Source organism: Microchirus variegatus (assembly GCF_963457635.1).
Source record: "Microchirus variegatus genome assembly, chromosome: 18".
Taxonomy (NCBI): domain Eukaryota; kingdom Metazoa; phylum Chordata; class Actinopteri; order Pleuronectiformes; family Soleidae; genus Microchirus; species Microchirus variegatus.
In genome coordinates, this window is record NC_139819.1 from 11,951,726 (window position 1) to 11,976,757 (window position 25,032).

At 43.2% G+C, this 25,032-nt stretch overlaps 1 protein-coding gene across 1 annotated transcript in view; it reads left to right on the forward strand.

The window, feature by feature from the left end:
• The window catches only part of sema6a (sema domain, transmembrane domain (TM), and cytoplasmic domain, (semaphorin) 6A), a gene marked incomplete at its 5' end in the record, with an annotated part of 61,948 nt that extends 37,626 nt beyond the window's left edge, over positions 1-24,322 (forward strand). Inside the window, 8 exons of the mRNA XM_083905322.1 lie at positions 918-1,091; positions 2,677-2,817; positions 2,948-3,022; positions 7,593-7,651; positions 8,485-8,505; positions 8,738-8,758; positions 11,461-11,643; positions 23,072-24,322. Of these exons, the coding sequence (XP_083761448.1) occupies positions 918-1,091; positions 2,677-2,817; positions 2,948-3,022; positions 7,593-7,651; positions 8,485-8,505; positions 8,738-8,758; positions 11,461-11,643; positions 23,072-24,231 (1,834 nt within the window). The 3' untranslated portion in view covers positions 24,232-24,322. The remainder of the gene's footprint in view (positions 1-917; positions 1,092-2,676; positions 2,818-2,947; positions 3,023-7,592; positions 7,652-8,484; positions 8,506-8,737; positions 8,759-11,460; positions 11,644-23,071) is intronic.
• Between the last annotated feature and the right edge of the window lie 710 nt (positions 24,323-25,032).

The window sequence follows — 25,032 nt, forward strand, 5'->3', positions numbered from 1 at the left end:
ATGAAATCACTTTGTAAGCCTTAAAGGGAATTTCTTAAATACACGTCCCCACGTTTATTGCTACATCTGGATTTGGTGGAAAGTAACTAAATGCATTTACTCAAGTTACTGTATTGAATACTTTTTTGTGTGTATTTTGTATTTTTTAAGTACAATTTAAAATTATAAATAATATTTTACTTGAGTACGTATTGACTCAAGTATTGTACTTAGTTACTTTATAAACCCTATCCGGGAAAATATACACCAGAACCATAGAGGGCGCGTGCCAAAAGTGACGTAATATCCTCCAAAATAGTTTTGGATTTCTGACCCGTTGTCATATTTCTACTACCTTCACACCCCACGCAAAGTAACTAAGTAACTAACTACTTGATTACATTTTTGGATGACTACTTTTACTTCTACTTGAGTAATATTTCATCAAAGTATTGGTACTTTTACTTGAGTACAATATTTTAGTACTTTTTCCACTTCCTGACTTAAAGGTATAAAGCTCTCTGACTGGTAGGAGTCTAAGGGACTGATTTACTAAGATCCCAAATAGAGAGCACTAAATTGCGTGTAAACTCCCCACATTGCATATTCATTAAGGCAAGACCGCTAAATGGATTGCGAGTTCTATTTTGCCTGTCTGAGACACTATCCTCATTGCGCCCTGTTAGTAGATCAGCATCAATGCAGATTTGCGCTGCACACGTTTTTTGCACGTGCAAAGCTTTAGAAAATCAGGCCTTTTGTCCCAAACCTCTATGGAAATGTGAATATGGTTGAAGTTGAGTTGTGCACTGGGATCAAAACATTTACAGCAAACCTTGCTGGTGTTCTCCGCTCTTGTAACATTTTCCTTTGCTGACTTGTTTGATTGATTGGTGGCTTTATTTTACTTGAATATTTTTTTTTTTTGTGGAATGCAGATATCGTCTGACACGAATCGCCGTGGACAACGAGGCGGGTCCCCACAACAATTACACAGTGGTCTTCCTCGGATCTGAGAAAGGCATCATCCTCAAGTTCTTGGCCACGATTAACAACGGCTTCCTCAATGACAGCCTGTTCCTGGAGGAGCTCAACGTCTACAACCCTGACAAGTATGTAGCTGTGGGGTGTACATTATGCATGTGTGAAAGAGATGGAGGGAAATAGAAAAACACATGGTTACAGTTGCTACAAACTTAAGGTCAGTCGTTGCATGTGTGCGTATGTGAGCGAGTGATTTTTGCATGTTTCCAACCATCTCCCAACTCGGCCAACCCACCAACCCACCAACCCACCAGCTCCATCAATACCAGTCAATTCCCCTGACCCAAGCTATATAGTGAAGCCAGCCAACCAGATGGCTACTCTATCATTTAAAAGCGTTTTATCAGGTTACACTTTGTCCAACCACAGCCACTAAATTAAAGACACAGACCTTAAAGCTCTGGATGGAGTAGTGCTGTGGTTCCCAACCACAGTGGAGCCCAGCTCCTCCAAAATCATTGGATGATTAAAGGAAAAAACACACACAGACTCACACACAGAGGTCTGCGATTGTCACCGAGCCAGCCTGTGATCTTTTCGCTAATACACTGCATTGCTGTCGGCGCATGTATGGAGCGTGCGTTTTATACACGAGCATGTGTGCGACCCGGACAATGGCGGGGGGTGAAGAGAGTCTTTAGAGAATTGTCACGTATTTTGGGAAAAAGTCGAGGATCAGGGAAAATCTGCCACATTGTGGCCCTGTTAAAGCAAATATTTAGTTGAGGGGTAATGGATAGGGGGAACAAATAGCAGTACATACAGAGGAGGGGAGAGAGGAGAGATGGAAATAGGCAGCGAGAAGAATATGTTATTGTGGAGGACAACCGAGAAGAAGGGAAGGAGAGCGAGGACCCGACACAGGAGGGCTTTCGAGGTTACTACTGTTTGCTATCCAACATGCTGCAGCCATGTGATGAGGCATATGAAGGGGTTAAAGGGCAGCTCCCTGCTCTCCCCTTGTCAAGTCTCTTTTTCGCCCATTCCCCGTCTCTCTTGCTCCTTCTCTGTGCATGGCTGAGGCTGAGCATTCGTCGGCTACCGGCCATCTGGCTTTGGTTGTGTACTGTACAGTAAGTGATTTTGCTTGCCTTCCTGCCCCGGCTGGCGGGATCAGCGCAGGGCCGAGTGCCGTGCATTTACCAGTATAGATGGACTCTAAGCCCTAATTGAGAGCATTAATGTGGGACCAGAGCACTGCAAAGGGCAGCTTAAGTCCCAGGAGCAGAATGGTGGAATGGAGAGATGACTGGATGGAGAGAAGGGATAGAGAGATGCTTGACACGCCCAAAGGGATTAGCGTGCACTCCTATGGGGTGGAGGAGACAACTAGCAGGGATGGAGGAATGGAAGAATGGTGGGGGATGAGTGTGTGTTCGTGGGTTTTACAGTTAAGCGCAGTGTTATTGCTGACTGCTCACAGTGCCCATATGTCTGTTTATCTGTTGTGACGATATCACCCCTTTCTTTATCTCTTCTTTTCCCCCCACTGTTCCTGACCCCATGTCCTCAAGTCCTGTATTATCTTCGTTTTCCCTGACCCTTGCAGTATCTAACTGCCACATCTCAATGTTATTCTCTGTCATTTTTCTTCATTTTGTAAAAGAAAGATGGATAAAGGTTTTCTCTGCCTCCCTTCTCTTGCTCCCTCAGATGCAGTATCGACGGTGTGGAGGACAAACGCATCATTGGCATGCAGATCGACAGCAAAAGTCACGCTCTGTGGGTCGCTTTCACCTCCTGTGTGGTTAAAGTGCCTCTGTCTCGCTGTGAAAGACATGGAAGATGCAAGAAGTACGTTTGATGCTTGTGTTAAAAAAAAAAATATATATTTCCACTGAGACTAGCAAACAAGTCTGATCCCCTCTGAGAGAGGGGGAACGGTACTACGATGATGGCTGATGATGTGTGCTCCTCTTTCCAGGTCCTGCATAGCCTCCAGAGACCCGTATTGTGGTTGGGTGTCACAAGGAGCCTGCAGTCAGGTGGTTGACACAAAGTAAGTAAACCCAAAGAGGAAATATTCGGTCGTAACCTTGAAATGAAAAGTGTTCTGCTCATTTTATGCACAGAGAAGATTAAGTGAACATGAGTTTTCAGTGTGGGCATGGGGGTAATATTTATTGATAAAAGAAATAGTACCTTCCGTAGAAGGAGAAGTTAAAAAAAAAATCTAAATGCTTAAATTGCTGTTCAGTGTAGTGGAAAGCTAAAGGTTATGCTTTATAGAAACCAGGAAGCATTCAGCAGTTAAACTGACTTTTGGACCATGAATTTATTTTGGATGAATTCTACAAACAAATGGAAAAAAAAAAAAAATGTAGGGAAATTTCTGTAGCTCCAGTTTTCACCAATGCAATGGCAGCCATTCATTTAATAGTCTATTTTAATGTATCTTTGCATTGAGTTGAATTTAATCTGAGGTCTGCATTAATAATGAATGCCCTTCCATCAACAATGTGAAATATTGTGCAGGTTAGATGTGAAAAGTCATTCTAATACTGGAATATAAATACCCTGTGACACGTGTGGTTTACAAGAGTGCAAGCTCTATAAAACGCTATCTCACCTTTTTTTTCCCCCTTGCCTGGTGGCAGTCCTTTCTCAAATTATCGTGTCTGTGATGTTTCTAATTTTATGGTGAGTAAGTGCAATTTCCCTCAGCTGAAAAGGGCTATTGGAAGGATGAATGGAAGGAAAGTGTTGTTAGCCCCAGGCTCGGGGTTAGGGAAACAGAGCTGGGTAAAGCTCAATGGTCTCGGTAACTATAATTTGTGGCTGCAGTTACGACACAGAGCCAGATTATGCTTTCTGAACAAACAGCATATGGAGTTCTGCGGTGGGAAAAAAACATTTCACCGATGAAGTCATGACAAAAAGGACGAGCGCCCCAGTGGCTGTTTGATGATGAATACATTTGATCCCTTTGCCGCAGAATGGTTGGTTTGGCATAACAAGGAACATATATACCCATACGCAACATGCATAATAAAAACAAACATGTGGTCCAACCCATTATTACTACGCAAATCTGAAGCAGCGGACTGCTCTGATTGTATTTCCAATTTGGTACTGAGCTATGAAAGGGGCCAGATAACTTCACTGTACAAAATTTTTTTTTTTATCAAGTGAGGGGTGGGGGTGGGGATTAGGCCTTGTTGAATCTATCGGTCTGTGGTGAGCGATTCGATGCATTTGCCAGGCTGAACAGACGGAGGGATGAAACGAGGGAGGGCAGACTCGGAGCCAATTGGGTGTTAAATAAAAAAAAGCGGTTCATGCAGGAAAAACACGTCCCTGCACAGAAGAAATCAATTCCCCCCCCTTATTTTCTGTTGCATATTAAAACAAAGCCTTGTTTAAGGACCCCCTTGTCTGTCAGTCAAAACTATTTTTCCAGTGCTCCAGAAGCAGTCCTGGAAAAGGGTTTTTTACTTAATGAAGCAAGGATTCCTTGTCTGTCCTTGTTTATATGGCTGTCTAACCAGCTCCGTGTCTATCTTCTTAGCTGCATATATTCCCTGTCTGTCTATTTTTACCCATGTTTCTTTTTCTTCTTTCTTTCCTCAAACATATTATCTCGCTCTTCCATGCCATGCCACCCCTCCTTTCTTCTTCCATCTGGCCCCAGTGTTTGCGTGCCAGCTTTCCCATGTGGAGTTATGCCTCTTATACCTACTGTCTATAAACAGCTTGCACTCTGCTCTCCCGCAATATGATCTCCATTCGCCCCCTGTTCATGAAAATGATTGTGGATTATTCTGTTGTTGTTGACACAAACACGGCTCGTGGCTGCGTTTCAGCGACGACAGCTGATCACATTTACAGTAGTTCTATTTTTAATTTAGCAATCCAACGTTGCAGCCAGGTACAGCTTAAAAGAAAATCTGTACATATACAGATTTATGACCCAGGCAGCCTCTGTTTATTAAAGTTTACTGCAGGTATACCTTTGTAAATCAAAGGCATGAATCAAAATGACTTTGAGGAAACCTACTTTACATTACACTTTGCACAGTATATTAAGTCCCAGGTTGCCCATACACGTCAGATATGAATAATTAAGTTTATTAGGCCTGACCTGTATCTCAGCAATCGAGTACTCTCTGTGCAGCCACGCATGCCACATAATAATCACACTTGATGCAAGATTATATAAAATGTTTCGCAGAGGATGTCTCCAGTTATGTACAGTTTGAATCCGAGTTAAATATGCATGATGTGTTTGCAGTGGGATCTTTGCCCCTAAGCATAAAATGTCTGTAGTATTACATTAAAACACATACAGCTGCTAACGGCACAGGAAGTGAAGAGTTTGTTCCACTTCCACACATGTGTGCCATGTAAAGGCCAGACACCGCATCTGGAAGTGTGTCTGGTCTTTTGTCGATTCGTCTCATCTTTATGGGATTAAGTGAGACTAAAACTTTTAATTGTCATCTGAAAACTGTTGCAACACAGTGTGTAAGCCACAACCACACAAGGTTTTGCCAATGTGGTGCCAAACATGTCATGGCAGGGTGGGACGAGGTGGCGACAGTGTTCGCGCTTTGACAGGTCTAATTATGCTTTGTGATGATGACTGTGTACGATAAGCAAATCTGATAAGCAAGATTAAATGTACCCACAGAGAGGAGCGGGCAGTTTTTGTGCCTTTGTTATTGTTATTGCATTTGGAGAGAAATGGTTATCAGGAGGGTAAATTATACAATCACTGTTCCAATTAAAGTTCTACCAAACGAGAGGAAAAGGTAAACGAACATGAAATAGTGCTGTTGACTTCAAGGCAGTTTGTTTTTTCTTGCTCAAGTTTCCTGTTTTTGTCCTTACTGTCAGGTTCACACTTTCAACTCCAAACAGGGGATAAAGGCTGGGAGTTGGGGTTAATGCTGTTTTTGGAAAGTTACTCTTTTTTTCATGGTATAATTGTGACCAGTGAAGGGTGAGGAAGATGAGCGGCGGGTGGACAGACAGTAGGAGGAGGAGGAGTGTCAGTGAGAGAAGAGCCGAGGAGGACTGTGAAAAGCTGTCATGCGTGACTCTGATCCTGGTTGACAGTTAGAGTCCGCTCTGTTTCACAGATCTCCTTACTGTCTGCACGGTGGTCTTTCGGGAAGAAAACAGGTCGCGATGCAGGTTGCACGAGAGAGTAATGTCTCTGAAATTCTCTCCCTCTGTGTCATATGATGACACCTCAAGCATGGTTACCCCTCACTGCTCTGGTCTTTGTCCATGGGATTGGGACTACAGCCTCATATCTCTGCTAAACTTAGATCACGTCAGCTACTACATAAAGGAAAAGAAGTGAGGCTCTGATAAAAAAAAAAAAAAATCTTAATATTTTTGTATATTTTTCCCCCCTAAAGAAATACTTCTGGGAAATGATATGATACTTTTCCAAGAGTTACATAACACTACCAATACTGCTGCAACTTAAAGGTGCATTACGTAATAAATCTAAAGAAACTGGCCATATAATCCTCCTTATATGTCACAGAGACTGAGGAAAAAATTTCATATAATAAACTGAACTCACCAACAACAACAGTACAGCCAAAATATTTGCATTAAAAAAATATATTTTGCAGACTGCAAATCATGTTTTGGCATGTGGCGCCACCTACCGCCGTCTACCAATCATTGCAGTCAGTAGAGTCTCAGCTGCCGAGCAACCACAGGTTGCCAGTTAGGTCAGAAAACGAAACCTAAAAGACCTCGGTATTTTTGAATTTGAATGTAGTAACCGTTTTTGGCCACATTCTTACATATGGCACCTTTAAAGCTTAGGCTGCATCTATACCTTGAAAACAACATTTACACATGAAAACATTCTGCTTTCAGACATGGAAGAAGAAGAAGTAATCTGCATCCAAATCACACCTGAAAACACATCTTACATGACCACTCAGGAAGCCGATCGTCTCCTCTGAAGTTGTTTGCTTTAGTGGCAGAAAGCACTACTTATGAGAAGAATTAAGAACGCGATCAGGTGAAAAGCGAAAGTGTGAGTAAGTGTTAACGGCTTTCCGCTCAGAGCTGAGAGTTGAGACAACCAATCACAAAGTAAACACGGGTCAACTTTTTCCAAACGCCTCCATTTCTGCCTCATCAGACTAAAACGCAGCCCTGAGAGTTTTCAAATTGCTTAAGAGGTGCTGTGTTACCTTTGAACAGATTCCTCTTCGCTCTCTTCGTATAAGGATTTATTTCAATCTAAACCTTGGCAATAAAGTGAATAAATGCCAAGAGAAGTCAAACCACAGCAGATATGTTTTATTACAGGTAAATAGTAGACACATCTATTTGCAGCGAGCTGAACTTTCCCAACCTGTCAGTGTTTTTCATAACCACTGATTTTAAGCCTCCAAGGCGACTGATATAGGTGCGCTTTGATTTTGTTCCAGTCTCGGGCTGCATCTCTGCATCAGACATATTTTGAAAGCACTGGGTATGCTGTGAGCTGGTTATGGAGTAGCATTTCTAAAGCTCTGGTGTTGTATTAGGTGTGGTGAGCCTGCACAGCCTGGCCTGTTTTCCACTGTTGACCATGATGTCTCTGTTCCCCGCAGATCGGCCTTTGAGCAGGACGTGGAACATGGTAACACAGATGGCCTGGGAGACTGCCAAAGTAAGCAGGCCCTCTTCACTCTTATCTTTCCTGCTCTCTTCCATACTCTTCCACCCCCTCTACCATTCCTATGTTCTCTGTTAACTTAGTCTCACTCATCGCTCGGCCCTTCGTGTCTTTCTGCACTGTTGTCACCTCTTTCTCCCCCGTCTGTTCCGCTCCCTCACAATCCTCCCTTTCAGCCTCTTCCCTCCATCTGTGCCTTTCGGCTCTCATCCTCCTCTGTCCTCCTCCCGCTGCTTCTCTGGTCCCCCGGTCAATAGAGTGTTGTGTCCCACTAAGCATAGACCGAGTTTCGTTCTTGTACATTGCTATCAAAACCCAAACATTCGCCATCACACAGGATTTTACTTGTGAGTCATCACTGAGATCATTTTGAAACACAAAACAAGGCAGGGCTCTCGACTCAGTCTCTTTTTATCTTTTACACAGTAGATGCACATCTGGTGGATGCATATTAAATCCTCTATAGTCTAAAATGCCTGTTTGGATTTATCAAATGTGATTGCCCTGTTGATATTCTAATGTGCTGCTCTGTTTGTAAGATAATCTTCAATAGAGTTTGACATTAATTCCATTAATTAATGAGTTGATTTCATCTCAATTTCAAATATTTGCACATGAAGGCAGTGAATCAGTATGTTGAGTAAAAGAAACCTATGTTTGTGTTTGACCTTTATAGATCACCTCTGATTAAAAGTTAGTGGAGTATTGAACATCCAGTCGATTGAGAATTACTTTAAAAGTCATGGCGTCTGATTATGTTAAAGCATAACCTCACTTTACGACATGCAATAACACATCACTCCTCATCTCTTTCCTTCTTCTTCCAGATACCTTTGTGGCACTAAATGGTAAGTATCCCACATACAGCAGAGTGTAGGGATAAAAAAAAAAAAATGGCAGCAGCTGCATTTCATCTACCCAGACTCTTAAACCTGAGACACACCTCTTCATCTATTCAATGAATCTTTTCCCTCTAAAGTGAATGAAAACTCCTCCCACATGTATAAAGTGGGGTTATTAATGGCTGAAGGGTTTTAACTGAATTAATTCCATTTCCCTTTTTTTTTTTTTCTTTGATAGACTTTCCTTCCAGTTATGAAGGTAATAAAACATTGAAGTGGAGTTGGTAAATTTCCCTCCTTGTAGCATTTTGTCATCCAGCCTCTTTGATTTTTTAGAATAAAGGAGAATTAGAAACCTGCTGATGAGGCCGTCTCTCCCTTCTTCCCCCTTTACTCCTCGTATCCTGTGTAGTTGCATCGATTAGCCCTGACCTTTGCTTTGCTAATTGGATGGATCTGGCTGTTGGTAGTTTAAGGCCTTGATGTTAAAGAAAAGCACATCAAATGGGACGAGTCAACTAAGACTAAACCGGCCTGCTTGGAAATCCGCATAGATCAGACACGTTTCTGCCAACTACCACGGAGTATCTTGCACCAAGTGTGTGCAGTTGGCAGAGATTTCTTTGCACAGTCATAGATGCTCAACTAAAAAAAAAAGCGAATGTAAACAAACACAGAAGTAGAGTACATGCACACACATTACTGCTGGCCTCTTAATCACACAGCATAAGAATATAATCACACTTCACTGGTGGCTGATTAATGCCATTGTCCTCCTCACTCGTGTCTTTTTAGGAACGATAAACAGATGTGATTGGCCTGCGGCAAAGTCTCTGTTGCGCACAGCGCCCACACCTACGCTGACGTCCATCTTATTATTACTCTCCTTCTTTCTCTCACACACACACACTAGCACAAACACACCTTGCAGCTGCCAGATCAAAACAGTCAGATCCACACAGAAAGACAAGAATAGATATTTTGAAGTTGTTCCAGAGAGCCCAGCTCGCTCTTTCCCTTTCTCTCTCTCTCTCCCATGTGGCTGTGCCCCCACTGTGATTCTCCCTCTTCTAGAGATCCAGGGTCACAGAAACAGCATCTGTGCTGGTGTGCACCCTAGTGTTGTATATGTATGTACTTCCACACTCTGTGTTCTCAGACACACACACACACACAGGTTTGCACAGCATTCAAAGCGAGGACCCTCATAGATATAATGCCTTATCCTAACCTAAAAGATGTCCTCACTTTCCCACGCATATGATTTTTGGTCCCCACAAAGCTAGGAATACAAGGAACACACACAATAAAACAAGAAACACACAGAGATAACACCCCGTTTACAACCCCCCAAAGTCTCGGCTATTGGCCCAGAGCATCTCCATATATCTGTCCATGGTTGATATGGATTTGAAGATAAATTAATTCCCCCTTCTCCGTTCTCCGCTTCTCTACTCCAGACTAGACAACCTCACCTCCCTTTTAATCTGCAGAAAGAGAGGGTTGTGCATCCATCTCCAGTTTTAGGGTTTAGGTTTTTTTTTTTTTTTTTTGATCTGTGGAGAAGCTATGAGGCTCAAAGCTCTCTCTTTCTCTATGTGTGTCATCTGCCTGAATTGCACTTCCCCTGGCAGTGGTGGAATGAATTATAAAATAGGCCTGTCACACTAATCTCTCAGCCCTGGGCCAATAGTTAAATAAATCATTTTAATGATTGCCACGCCACACAGAGGAAGAGGAGAAGGAGGACGAAGAGGAGGCTCTGGGTGGTGTTGTGTGTGCAGTAGTTGCAGCATCAATATTAGTCAATGTATGTCTCTTTATCAAACACAAGCATGAACGCTTATTGAAAAGGCACTTGCATTTCTGCGAACACACACCCAGCTCCATAGAGGGAGTTGAAAAAAAAAGTGTCATATTTCTTTAACGTGACAGTAAACTACAATATTTATTGTGTGCAAAGTTCTGTAGGGTGGCTTTTTGGGAGGCGTTTGGGAAGGTAATGTGGTTAGCACGGTTAAAAATAATCAGACAAAGGCTCATGCATGCGTTCCTAATGAGAAAATTGAGAAAGGTGAAAGCAGGAAATTACAGAGATTGTGTGAAAGACATGCAGCGATAGACGGGAGAGATTTAATCCACAGATTACCGTGCGCTTCCTAGTATTTGTAAGATAGTGTCAGACCTTCAGGTGTAAAGAGCATTTACCCGGCATTAATTTACAAAGTGCGCACTTCTTCTTTCACAGTCTCGTCAGTGCGACTTCCTCGCTGTGTTATGGCGTCCTCTTTAATTGTTGGCCAGTATAGTTCATTTAGCCATTAGGGATTTAATTACAGGGGAAGTTGGAACGTAGACAATCCATTAAATCTTAATGGCATATTTCTGATCATTGACTTTGCCTTGTTGCCGTGGGCCTTCTTGAATAAAGATTGCCAGCTGAGCGAAACACTTTGAACCATCACTTTGAAATAAATAAAGGAGGGAAAGTGAAGAAGTGAATATGTGGTGCTTACAACTTAAATAACGGAAAGCAACTGTCTCCGGTCTAAAAGTAAGACACTCCGTGGTGACTGGAGACATTTGATTTGCGCTGTGCTCTGCTCTGACAGGCCCGGCGCAGCTTTGATTTGTCTGTCAGAACAGGAGGAAAGAGTGAGCGAGAGACAGTGAGACAAAGGAAACAGAGAATGATGGGGAGGGAGACATGTCTATCCTGAGAAACACACACACACACACACACACATACTTTTGCTAATGAGTTGCTCAGGGTCACCGTGGGAGAAACAATTTTCTGGCTCACACAGCCAGCTGTCTTTGTGCGAGTGTGAAAGTTATACGTATGTGTGTGTGAGTGTGTGTGTGAGTGTGAGTGTGAGTGTGAGTGTGAGTGTGCACCCCTGCACATGAAGCCTCTCCCTGTCTGCCACGAGCAATATTAACCTGTGTTGTGTCCGGCAGGCCACCATCACCACCATCATCACCACCACACCCTCTCACTCCCCACCACGGCCCTACCCGAGGCCGCCGAGGGCCCGCTGGGGCGGGGCCGCATGGTGGAGCGAAAGGAACCCCCAATGAGCTCAGACAAAGGGGAGGACCCATATGTGGCCGTACCCTCTCAGACTCAGCCCGAAGCTAATGGTAAGCCTTGGAACGCAACAGTGAGCAGTCAATTTGGTCCATTGTCACCTGTGGTAAGGGAGGGAGGGAGTGGAGGGGGGACAGGGGAAGGGAAGCGGGCGGGGGGGGGGGGGGGGGGGGGGTTTGCTTAATTGAGATTTACGGCTGCCGGGCCGCTTCCAGCTGACAAGGTGTAGAGATACTGGATCGCTTTCCCTCTAGAGGGCAAATTGTTTCACACATGTCGCATGTGCCCACACCCCTCACAGACACGCATGCAATCATCAGGATACATATGCAAACACATGTACATACACACACACTAACACTCACAGGCACACACTAGGATGGATTCATTGTCCTCGGACTATAACGTCCCACAGGAGATGTCATTTTCAGACCATTACACTCTGAAAAGCAAGATGGCGATGTATTTATTTCCTCGAGGAAGACGGCCCAGGCGCCGGGGCTGTCATGCGTTTGCGACACGGCGACATGACATTGAACGCCCCTTTTTCTCTTGTGTTAACAACCTGCCTCGTACTGTACCACCCTCAAGGACAAGTCGCTGGATAAACGAGACAGAGACTAAAAGGAGGGAAAGGGAGGGAGACGAGAGGGACGACACGCATGGAAGTAGGGGGAGGAGGAAAAAAGGTCACTGTAGTGCTGCTGATCCATGTTTTGTCCTTTCGTGGAAGAGCCAGACCTATTGCACATCCCATTAAAACAACATGCAACATGTCCCAGCCACATTACAAAGCTCATGCTATTAAAGGCAGCATTACCGCGTATTATTGATTATTAATGGTAATGCATCCTAATGCGTTTCCTGAGCCATATTCAGTATTTATTCATCTAAACCAAGATGGTAGCCCAGAATACTAAGAATTATCCTTGTTCAGTGACTACATTGTGAAGCAGAATCAAAAACAGAAAGCTGCAGCCCAACAGGAATACTTTTTGATCCACCTGAACTGACTAGAGAGCGGCAAGAAAAAGGATTAGCGTTAGTATGCTTTTATACTCGCCAAATATCTGGACATGTCAAGGTTCAGGTAAAACCCAAACAAACAAAGTCTTTATTAAAAAATAAAAATAACAAAAAAAGTGACAAAAAACAAACCGAAGACAAGGATGGGAAGGTTAAGGCAGGAACAAAAATACCAAAACAATGAAAATAAGACTCAGGGAAAACAGAAAACATGGAATAAGCAAAGATAAAGCACTAAAATCTAAAATTAATGAAAACAACAGAACGAAAAAAGGACGGAAGTTCAACGAACACCACAACAAAACCAAATAAATCAAAGCAGCAGGAGAAACCCAGGGGTCAAGGCCCAGGGGTGAGAGGATGTTGCTCCAATTTTATTCTTAATACATGAAAGGCGCAAACCGCAGCTATCGAAAAATACACCATTCTCTACTAACACTGAAATAAGGAGTTGACACTCGTTGAGTCTGCTAGTGTTTATGGAATAAAGAGCGGCGCGGCAGTGAGTGCATCATGTCAGCTGGAATCACTAAGGCACCAGTGGGTAGATCCAAACACAGTGGTGGCAGAGACTTCAGACAGCATGCCTACAGCCAGCATCTCGACATGCTGTCACTCCCCTTGTTGCCTTTACCTGAGCAGGTTTGACGTTTCTAAGGTGAGGAGTGTGATACTCTTATAGAATGTGTTAGACTTTCCTAGAATGTGTTATACTCGCACAGTACAAAAGCTAAAAGCTCTCTTTCTTCTCCTTCTTCTTCATGCAATTTTTAAAAGTACATTTTTCTTCATTTGGAGAGAATTGTGCATGCTCATGCTCAGGTAACTGCAACAGGGCTTCACATTTCAAAACAATGCTTCCTGCTGTTATTTTTCTTCTGTTTATTATGATTATTATGCTTCTTCTTATTATTGTTGTTATTATTTACGCATCATTGGAGCTTCTTTCAGTATTTTTCTGTCCTGTTTCAATTTCAGGTCTATCTTTTTCTTGTTTTGTTTTTCCTTTTCTCTGAAAGTCATGAGATACCTAAGATTTTCTTGTGTTGGTTTCTTGTGAGCAGTTGTTGATATTTTGCATGGCTTGGTCTGACTATTCATTTTTTTTGTTGTTGTTGTTGTTGTTGTTTATATATTTGCCGTTTCCTGCCTTGTTTGCTTTGATGCTGTTGCGCACAGATTTGCCTCCATGCCGCTTTACCGCTTTTTTCAGCATGGCAAATTGAGCTTTGCAGTCAACAGGATTCATTTCCTGCTCCACCCATCCTGCTTCCCCTTCCTTCCTTCCTTCCTGTCGCCCACAGTATTATTGGCTTCAGGTGTCAACTGTACTGTGAAAACTTTGCAAACTCCATCCATGAAAGGGAATCAGCGTATGAGAAACGATCAAAGAGTCAGAGATTAAGTGCAAACACCATTCTGGAGGAATATGAAAAAGGGAATAAACATTTGACGGAACCATTTTTTTTCCATTATACAGTTCTAGCTCGACTCAACGCTGCTCGTTTCTTTGCTTTTCCATTTGGCATATTACCCGGCGAATGTTCCAAACTGCTGAGTCAATAATAAATCAAGAATCAAAATCGCCATTTTTAAAAAACCAGCAATAGCTTTACAGCGACTAGAGTCGGGTAGAGCTGAGTGATGCTAGTACTGTACCATGGAACGGCGCCAAAAGTGAGCCAAAATGCATGAGTGACACTGCATTAGCTCCTACCCAAAGTTATTTGCAAGCTTGTTCGATTTAAAATAAACGGCAATTACTCCCCGAACTTTTTCAATTTGCAGTAGAGACATTGTGGAATCTTGTTTGCTAATTAATATGGTAGTGCTGCCAATATGTATTAGTCCGATGTCCCCAGAGTAATTAGAAATGCTGCAAAGAGATGCGCATTCACACACTGATGATATTTTAGCACCCAGCAGCATCATTATCTGGCGTTCCAGTGGGGGCCATCGCAGTTGCCAGGTGGCTGCTTCAGTTTCACAGTACATTTGAGAATGGTGTTTTTTCCCCCGTCTGTCTGTCTGTCTTTCTGCCTCGGCCTCATCTGTCCGTGTCATATTCTCTCCTGCTCTCCTGTCACTCACACCAAACACCTCTCCTCCTGCCACCCACCGCTCACCCCTGCCCTCCCGCAAACCACCGACCCCACGTCTCTCCATCATCTGCTGCCATTGTGATCAGACTCCCTGTCCACAGGACCTCTCATCTGACTGGGGTGGCATGTTCCAAGGCTATACCTTACCTAGTCCAAATTAATTCCTGAACCACTTTATGGAGCCTCATCCCCCCCCTCCCCAATGCTCCTCCCCTGTATCTCTCTGTCTCTTCCACCCCCTCCTCCATCTCTCCCCCTGCAGTCTGCCTCCTCTCCAACAACAGTCATATCTCATCCCATGTCTGCAGGATTGAATCCTTACCCTGCTCCTGCTTTTCACTCTCTCCTCTCTTTCTACACCCCCCCCCCCCCCGTCTCTCTCCTTATCCCTCTCTGTCCCTCCCCCAATGCCAACCTGTAGCCACCGCTGTCTTGCTCCAATTTATGGGTTCGTTACAGCAGCTATCCAGAGGAGAAGGAAAGGGGAGAGGTGGAATGAAAGGGGGATAAGAGAGACAGCAGGGGGAAGAGACATGGGAAATGAGGAGGTGGAGAAGGCGACCGAGAAAGGAAAACAAAGACATTTATTAAACAGAACAAGACCGTAATATAGTGGTGAAGGTTATAAGGAGGCGAGCTAAGAGCTCGGCGGTAGACAGACTGGCTGAAAGATGGAGCTGAACAAATGCGCAGGAAGAAACGGGAATAAGAGAGGATTTAATAAAAAACAGAGGCGACGACAGTGTTTCTCTTTATCCCCCTCAGTCACTCCTGTTCACACTGGGCACCAGTTTTTTTTAAACTCAACGGCTGACTGTATTTTATGTTTACTCTGCCAACTCAACTAATCCTGGCTGAAATGGTGTTGGGCTGAATAACACAAATCTACAAGTGAATTTGGTGAAATCCTGTGTTGGAGAAATGACATTTGCATCAAGAGATGGTTAAAATATTGAATAAGTCAACATCAGTCAGTCAGTTAATCAGATTGCATTTTACGAAGGACTTATCATGCAAACATCAGTGCGCCACCTAGTAACACACACAATAAATGCATCTGTTATGATGGAGGATAACAGTGCATAGACGTGTTGTATAGCAAGGATCAGCAAGTAAATGTGGCTGATTTTTTGTAAGCAATTGAATGAATATTGGGACAAAAGTGCCTTCAAACGTCTTCAGTCAGAAACAAAAACCCACGTTTGCTGCCTTAAGCTAACAATAATGTCGTAACGACGTTGTCGTGAGACATACTCGTACTGTTAATGTTTATTATGCATCATTTCAATTTTACGAATTACTGCTTCTTCTTTGAGCCTCACATATGCAGGTAGTTATTTTACTGACATTTACTCTCCAAACCCTGGCTGTCACCATGACAACAGCAGTGTTTTTATTTTAGTTTTTCAAACCAAACATTTAGTTAAGGTTTAGGTTAACTATCAAATCTATTTGAATAAGTATTATAGTACATACAATAATACAATAAAAACTTGTAAAAAAAAAAAAGTGTTATCATAAGCACATCATATTATGAAATCCTCTGCCGGGCCAGATTCGGATGATGGCGGACCATTTTTGGCCCACGGGCCACCAATTTCTGACCACTGTTGTATATAATGTGTTTATGTCACGTTAGAAAATGAACTGAAGAAGATGCAATGTTTTCAATTAGATTTTTCAATTACAAATGGAATTTCAGCCCTCCCCCCCCCCCCCAAAAAAAAGCCTAGACATTTTCTTGTCTATCTATTCCACATGAGCAGCTGTCGTATAGTGATAGATACCGTTTCCCTCCATGTCAGGGTTCTACAACATAATACCAAACTTTCTGATAGCTACAGGTTATTTTCAGCAGGAGGCAGCTCGCTGACACCTGTGTGCCAAGGTGAGATGAGGAAGAATAAGACCCAGCCCACACATTTCCTTCTTTCTCTCTCTTTTTTTTAAAAAAAGGAAAAAATGTCAAAAATCTTGATAGGCTGAGGACTTCATTTGACTCTCTGGAAATATTTCACCATCATTACTGGGCATGTCCTGTCAGTCTTCAGTATAACATGCAATTATGGGCGAAAAATACATCCAATACAAGCTGAAGAAATATGTGCATTCTTGTTTACAGTGAGTTCCAGTTTCAATTTTTATTTTTTTTTTTTTGAATTCAGCATCCATCACCTTGGGTCCATCCAGCTGCATGCCTCTTGATTAAAGAACACAACTGCGGCTTTGTAATTTTCAAACACAGTTGTGCTTGTACTGTTTAAAAACACAAGCCAATCTTGTGTCGTTTGGATGGGAGTGTTTAACCACAAGACAAGACAAACAGAGAGAGCATTTCAGAGGACATTTTCTCTTAAATGTGATTATATATATTATATATACTATTTCTGTCATTTCACAGAAATGTGTATAGTCCCAGAAATGTCCCAAAAGAGAGCTGACAAGATGTGAGGTAATAACATCTCTGCTAGTGGAGTCAGTATAGGAAAATACATTATCTTTAAAGGCGCCATATGTAAGAATGTGGCCAAAAACTGTTACTACACTCAAATTCAAAATACCGAGGTCTTTTAGGTTTCGTTTTCTCCGCCATTGTAGCTCAGACGTAACTGGCAACCCGTGGTTGGCGGTAGGTGGCGCCACATGCCAAAACATGATTTCAAAACATAAACATGATTTGAGGTTCGCAAAAATATTTTTTTTAATGCAAATATTTTGTCTGTACTGTTGTTGTTGGTGAGTTCAGTTTGTTATATAAACATTATTCCTGAGTCTCTGTGACATATTAGGAGGATTTTATGGCCAGTTGCTTTAGATTTATTACATAATGCACCTTTAATGTTACTAGTGGTTTTTATATGTCCTTGCAATGGACTCATAATAGGTAAAATGTTATAAACTGGGTTTTATAGGTTGAAAGTTGATTAAGCTGCTCTTTAATGGAGAAAGACTGCACAGTAAGTAATCAAATCATGATTTTAATCATCAAAACACCTTCACTTATCGTCACATTAACTTCAAGGTTTCTGGTTAAGTTTGATTTTGATTGGACCATTGTGAGGCAGATAAATTATTTGCAGCTCATTGTGAATCATAATGTAAACAATGGACTGGATAATTTCCCGGGCATCACGCACTTCCCTCGCTGACGTCAAGCCATAAGCCATAATTTCCTCCACTGATTAGCTTATTGTTCTCTCAAACCTCTTGTTGTTTTTTTTACACACGCACATTTACTTTTTTTTTTCGATTTTAGTTGCTCTCGGTTTGTTTTGGTCATGCCTTTCAGTGCGACGCCTCGCTACCCCTGGTCCTGACAAACTTTGCTTTGCCTCGTGCGGCCGTTTCGAGACGGAATCGTGCCTTTTTTGTGCTTTTGAAGCTCGTCTCAGCCATTTGCAGCTGTCATTATACTACTTTCAACTGAACTCATCCAATCACACTCAGAGCACTCACAGCGTCCAAAAGTGAGCCACTCATCGCGTAGATACAAGCAAAGTCTTTGTCCCTGGTGGCACTACAAAAGGCCTGTATGCGCAACTACGCTCCCTTGTGATTATCAATGCCTGCATTTATAGCATTACACAGTTACAACTCTTATTAGTGGACCAAAGTAGTCATACCTACAAGTCAGAGGATTGTGATGACCGCACGTGTTCAGCATCATGTCAAAGCATTCTAAACATTCTAGTTCAAACGTCATAAAAAATGCATCTATAAACCCCCCAAAACCCCTGTGATTTATGATACCAATGCAGAACCTGCTGTGTCAGGAAACAGTGTGTCTTCAATAATCCAACATGTAATAGCAGCAACACTCTGAAGTAATTAGATAAATTGATTTAGCTGAGTCGTTCATGCCAGACGGTGTCATCGCCCATTACACAAACCGCTTTTGTGTTAATTTAAGGCTTTAGATGGGCTGATGAAAAATGTTCCCATGGACATTTAATTTAGGTTGATTCCCTCCGAGTATTAAACACTACAGTGTGTATGCAGGGAACGGGGCTCAGGTATGACACTGGTATTAATACCTGAGGAGCTGAATGATATAATTATGTGGGTTTAATTATATCTTAAACGCTCATCAGTATGCGGGGGCCCTAACTAACGCTTGTTTGATGCTTTAATATTGAACAACACCATTAACGCCTCCGACTACAAACATACACAAGACTAAATGGGATAATATTCGAACCGTGGATTAAAAATTAGTTGTCGTATTACTGCAATCATACAAACAACAACACGTCCTTCATAAAAGATGACGTCAAGCACGTTAAAGCTCACATAGAGTGGTCCTGTTGCACATATATGTTAGTTATGGAGGTCTACTTACATACATTAACTTGTTTTTATGGTCAAAAACCTCCTAGTTGCTGTGAACGAGCCGTTCGAAATCTGCGTTTTCTGACGCTGTCCTGAGCCGCGATATTTCAGACATAAATCTCATACCCAGAAGAGTGTGCCAATACCCGGAAGTGACATAATCAGCACACCCGCTCTCTGAAGCGCAGCGCCCCCCTCTGGAACGGTGGATGCACTGCTACTCATTATCAAAACATTGTTTTAACAATGTTTAAAAATAGTTTCGTCATGACTCCCCGCCGCAGTCCCTTTTACGACTTTGACCCAGAGTTGGACCCGCTCGTGAAACACCTCCACAACGGACGTTCTTCTTCTTCTGCGGTTCAATGTACGCGACCGGATGTGCCCGGACTAGTGCCCGGAGCAGGACGATCTGCTGTTCAGGAGAACCGATGTTTACGTAACCAGACCGTGTTTTTTCAGAGATCTCGTTGAGCCCGAGATTACAATAAAACACAGCGTTCGCAGCAGTGGCTGAACTGTTTGTTTTTGAAACTTCAGGGCTTTTCGTAAACGAGGTAATGACGCAGATACACACTAAAAAACAGCGTTAATTGGAACTTCCGGTCTAGGTCCGCTTTAACAGTTTCTGCTCCAGCGTATTTCCTCCTCTTCCATGACTTCTTCTCCTGTCAAGGATTCTTGTGTCTTTCAACAAGTGCCAAGTGAGTAAGTGCAGTTCGCAAAAGATTACTTCTTTTTTTTTTTGCAGACGACGCCTTTGTGCAACGGCCTGTAGTCAGAGGTTAGGGCCCTCTCCGTAACCTCTCTGTGATGTTTAACTGCCTTTGAAGTCTTACCAACACAAAGACAAGCTCTGTGGGCTTAAGTCATCTTGTGGTTCTGAAGAGATTAAACAAGTGCACGAGTGTCTATGCATGAGACAGAGACACAGAGAGAGATAGCGAGCGAGAGCGTTTCGTGAGTTCCAGTCACAGCAGATTACTATGTGTCTGATTTACAAGTAAGTGTTGCCGACCCAGGCTGTTTTGACAGCGAGAGATATCTGAGTATGTGAGATATGTGTTTAATATCTAAATGTTGAGGCGGCCCCGGGGCGGTGTGAAATTCAAATCAATTCAAGCACTGGGAGAAGTGTCGAAAACGCAGAATGCCTTGTGATGCACTCTGGGGGCGAGGCAAGAGTTGAGACCAGAAGATTATATAAGTCACTGTATCGTCAGAACTCCCAACAACGTGAGTTTTTGCAGCACTCGGATACTTCTCTAAAGGTCACGTTGTGAAAGTTTTGGAAAAGTTCTGTCAGGTTTGTACAAACCTAGTGTTAAAAAAATAAGCCATGTACAGCCACCTTGATTCAAAACCCTGACGTCCTGCGATTGGACAGAGCATCTGTGTCCTCTCTGGCTACTTTCATTCTCTTTGATGTCAGGATGAGAAACAATCTTTCACATGAAAGATGGAAGTCTTCAAAGTTCCCCTCTTTTTCTTTTTGTGTTTTAACCAATGCCTCGGGCTAAGTACCCTGTGGAAGTTTGCGAGTGCGGGAGACATGAGTGATGGATGTAAGGGTAGAGGAAGTGGCGGGGGGGGATAAAAAAAAATGAAAGCATTAAATAGAAAAAGCACACAGACAGGAAGAGCCAAGCAGAGCAGGTTAAATAAGGCTTTAACCTCGGCTCCATCTCCAGGAATAGAGGACAAAGATCCAGCTCCTTCACCAGAACGGATAACCCATTTTTTTGCCCTGCAGCTTTGTTATTCAGTGTGAAACCCAAATACCTGCGTGAAATAAAGCTAACCTTTAACAACAATAAATGAAAATCCATAACAGCTTTGACTTGCTCTTTTAGGACGTAAACACCACAGACCACAGTATTTGTTTATGTTTGAGTTCTTATTTCCTGAACGATTTTTTTTTTTGCAGATATTCAGGTCCCCAGAATCTATCTTCCTTTTTTTTTCTTCTTCTTCTTAACAGTTCACAGAAATGTTTCACCCAACACGTCTCAAGCAACACCTGTCACCATTGTCGTTCCCGCTAAAGGAGGATGACTCCCAAAGTGCATGAGGTTATAATTACAACAGTTCCCGCCGTCTAAAACACGTAACCGTACGGAAGCAGAGCAGACTGGATGAAAAGTCAGTAAAACAAAAAGTAGTGATTCATTGTTTCTGCTAAGAGGAGCAGGAGAAGCGTGTGAAAAAAAGATCTAAGTGAGGACAGACGGAAATCAAACAGATACAATACATCTGCTTACCGTAGACGGGAAGCAGATGTTTCATCAGACAGGTGAGCTCACTCGGTCACCGGAGTCCACAGCTTAACACCTGTCTAATGTTAATGCTTTACTGCAGATAACACTCATCCTCGCACCATCTGCACAGCCGAACTCATCCTTGATAGGAAGTGATCTTGGCCAGAGACGGTTTTAAAGCCTTTTGTTTGACTTTAAATGAGATATGGCTGAGTTGCATGTTTTCAGCACTCTATTAAGTGGCGTTTTGTTTTTACTACAGATGAGCAATGATCGGAGCAAAAATAACTGATGCCTTTTCTTTAATCCTGGTTAAGCTCAAACTTTAAAGTGTTAAGTGGTGTTTTTGGACAAATGAAGTACGACTGCAGCCGTTTGAGGATTATGGCTATTAATTGAAGAGAGTCTAGATTTTTGGTTAGATGATTCTCCAGGTGTGTCATCGGTTGTACAGCTACGCCGAAAACCTAAGCAAGATTGCCCGAGCCGACGGAGGTATTGCAGCGAACACGTCATCCTGTAGCATTTTTTTCTTTTGGAAAATGACATGAATAGTGAAGTGATGAGTGGAAACAGAACAATTGCATCAGTGTTGTTTGCAGCTCATATTTTATGTCTATGTTCAACATTTAATATAGTCCCAAATATCCCATATTTTTGGGAAAACTCTACAAAACGACAAGAATGACAAATGGTGTCAGTGAAAGTTAGGTCAACACAATACCCTTACAGCCTCTTAAGCCATTATTACAACTTCCAACTTTTTGTAATGCTTGCGACTTTTGTCATTTACGGTTTGTTTGCAGGTTTTTGTGTGTTGTCCCCTTATTAACACCATCCCTGCACTGAGCCAGCTTTTTATGTGACAGAGCCCACCTGGCTTATCCTCAGTGGTAACTGATGTGTGCTGGACATAGGTCATGTGTCAACCCAATATAAATCACACTGCTGTGGACCGTTGTGTTTAACCCAAGGAACAAAGTGTTGGATTAGATGTCTAGAATTCATCACCAGGCTTGAGTGTGTGTGTGTGTGTGTGTGTGGGAGGCGCGTGCCCATCTAGACGTGCGTGCAGATTATTGTTGACCCCGTTTTATTACACCAAACCCACTGCTCCCGCTCCACCACTGCTAGAATGCCTCATAGCTGCTTTTATTGAATTACCTTTTATTGGGCCATCGTAGCATGTCTTCGCCAGTCTTTAGAAGTGGCTGTGTGACAGAGCTCATTGAATTTAGCACCTAATCAGAGGCTTTTTAATGTATTCTCTGTGAGCGAGATTGGATCCACGCTTTATGAAAAGTCTCCCATTTGCATCAATGAGGAGAAAGGGTTGAGATATTTCAGGCTCCTTTATCTGCGCTCATATCCTTTTTTTCATTTTAGCAGAGGGTTTTATCTGGGATTTAAAATGTGAATCATAATTACTCATCCTAAACATATTTCCAGTCTTGTATTGTATTATGGTTAATACCGGATGTTGCTACCTCAAGCTTGCATTTGTGCCAGTTCTAAATAGGTATTTTGTTATGCTGGGATCTTGATTTGCATGATTTTCATGGAAGTATTTAAATCTCTAATCTTTTTGTCCTGGAAGTGCTTTAGTTCTTGTGATTACATTTTTGTTTCTCTGCTTATAAGCATCTTTCCTAACAGGTCTGGTTGTCAGAGAGTCAGGTGTCCTTATAGCACACACCAGCAGCAAAGGCATCCATCCCTTTTTTTCAGTCCGCTAGTCTGAATGTCATCTCACCATTTCTCTGCAGGTGTGATCCGTGAGAGCTACCAGAAGGGTCGCGATCAGCTGGTTCCCGTGACCTTATTGGCCATCGCCGTCATCCTCGCATTTGCAATGGGCGCCATCTTCTCTGGCATCATTGTCTACTGCGTCTGCGACCACCGGCGGCGAGACATAGACCTGACAGGCCACAAGGAAAAGGAAAGCCATCACCTCCACTCCCGCCGAGGATCGATGAACAGTGTGACTAAGCTGACGGGCTTGTTTGAGACGCAGTCCAAAGATGGTCGTCCTGAGGCAATCCTCACCCCTCTGATGCACAATGGGAGAATGACGCCGAACACGAAGATGCTGATAAAAGCAGACCAGCACCACCTGGACCTCGCTGCTCTGCCAACACCCGAATCCACGCCAATGCAGCCACGTCGAAAGCCCAGCCGGGGAAGCCGTGAATGGGAGAGAAACCAGAACCTCATCAATGCATGCACCAAGGACATGGCATCTATGGGCTCCCCAGTTATATCAGACCTTCCACTGAGGGCCTCACCAGGTCACATACCCAGTGTGGTGGTGCTGCCTCTGCCGCAGCATCAGCACCAGCTGCAGCCTCATCTGCAGCCACACCAGCATAGCTACCAGCATGAATATGTGGAGCAGCCTCACCATAGCGACCTGAGCATGGGCCACGGCGTCATGGATGACCAGGGGGCCACACTCGAGTACAAGACCTTAAAGAACCCGTGTCACAACCTTAACATGGTGGATCCAGATGGGGTGCTGCCACCTCGCGTGCCCCAACGAGAGGCTTCTCTCACCATCCCTCCTGCCGTCCCACAGATGGGCAAACGTCTCGAGGTCCACTCCTCGGTCTACGGACTCCGGAAAGGATCGGCATCCGCCGCCTGTGGATCCTCCGCCCTCAAGAAGCACAACACCAACTCATCTAACTCCTCCCATTTGGCAAGACATCACAGCTTCAACCACATGGAGACTCCACCACCTGCACCTCAGAGGGTGGACTCCATACAAATGACAGCACAGGGCTTGTCTCTGTCACGGCAACCAGGAATGAGCTCCTACGGTTCACTGCCTCGAACGGGCATCAAGCATCTCAAGCCCGATGTCCCTCCCAAACCCTCTGTAGTGTCTCTCTCAACAAAAGTCAAGTCCAGTGACTCCTGCACATAGTCAGCTTGTCAGCCGGTTAGTCTAATGTGAACAGACAGTAGATTTTTTTCAGAGACAGAGAGAGAAAAACAGGGAATACTGTACAACTTGCATCTCCTTTTTGTGTTTTCGTTTGTTTTTTGGCGTACAGTGGAACATGCAACACAGTTTTTTTAAGAAAGACTTTCTTTTTATATAAATATGTAAATATTAAAACAAATGGTTTGTTGCCGTCTTCGTGCTCTAGCTGGCTCCCAGTTCCTCTGTGAGCACACACGGGAACATGTGCTATTGAAACAGAAGATGACACAAAGTCCTGAATATTTCATCCAATGGCACCCTGTAGCATCCGAGACTGTGGTTCTCTTGTCTGTGGTGTCTTTGGCCATCAGGACCGGACTCAATATACTTCATCATGCTGGTGAAAGCACATGGGAAGACAGCACAGGGGGTCTGGAGAATAATCGTTGTACAGTACCTTGAATACTGGGCGAACTGGAGTTAGTGGGCACTCAGAGAGACTGAGCTCAGACTGGAAGGACATAGTTCTGAGTTCTGTTGGAAACTGTGAAAAGCCTCTCAGTGTTACAGCAATCAAGTCCTGCCTGGGTTTGAGTGAAAGCCTTGGGCCAGGAGGATCCTCTACTGTACTGGTTACTGAATAACACATGACTGTTAATACTAATAGCTTGTTGTATTTATTTTTATTAAGTGCTTTTGAAAAAAAACAAGACTGACTTTTTAGGCTTGGACAGAGAGAGAGGGAGAGAAAGAGGACAGAGAAGAGATCTTTTAATAATAATTAATCAAGTGTGAGAAAGT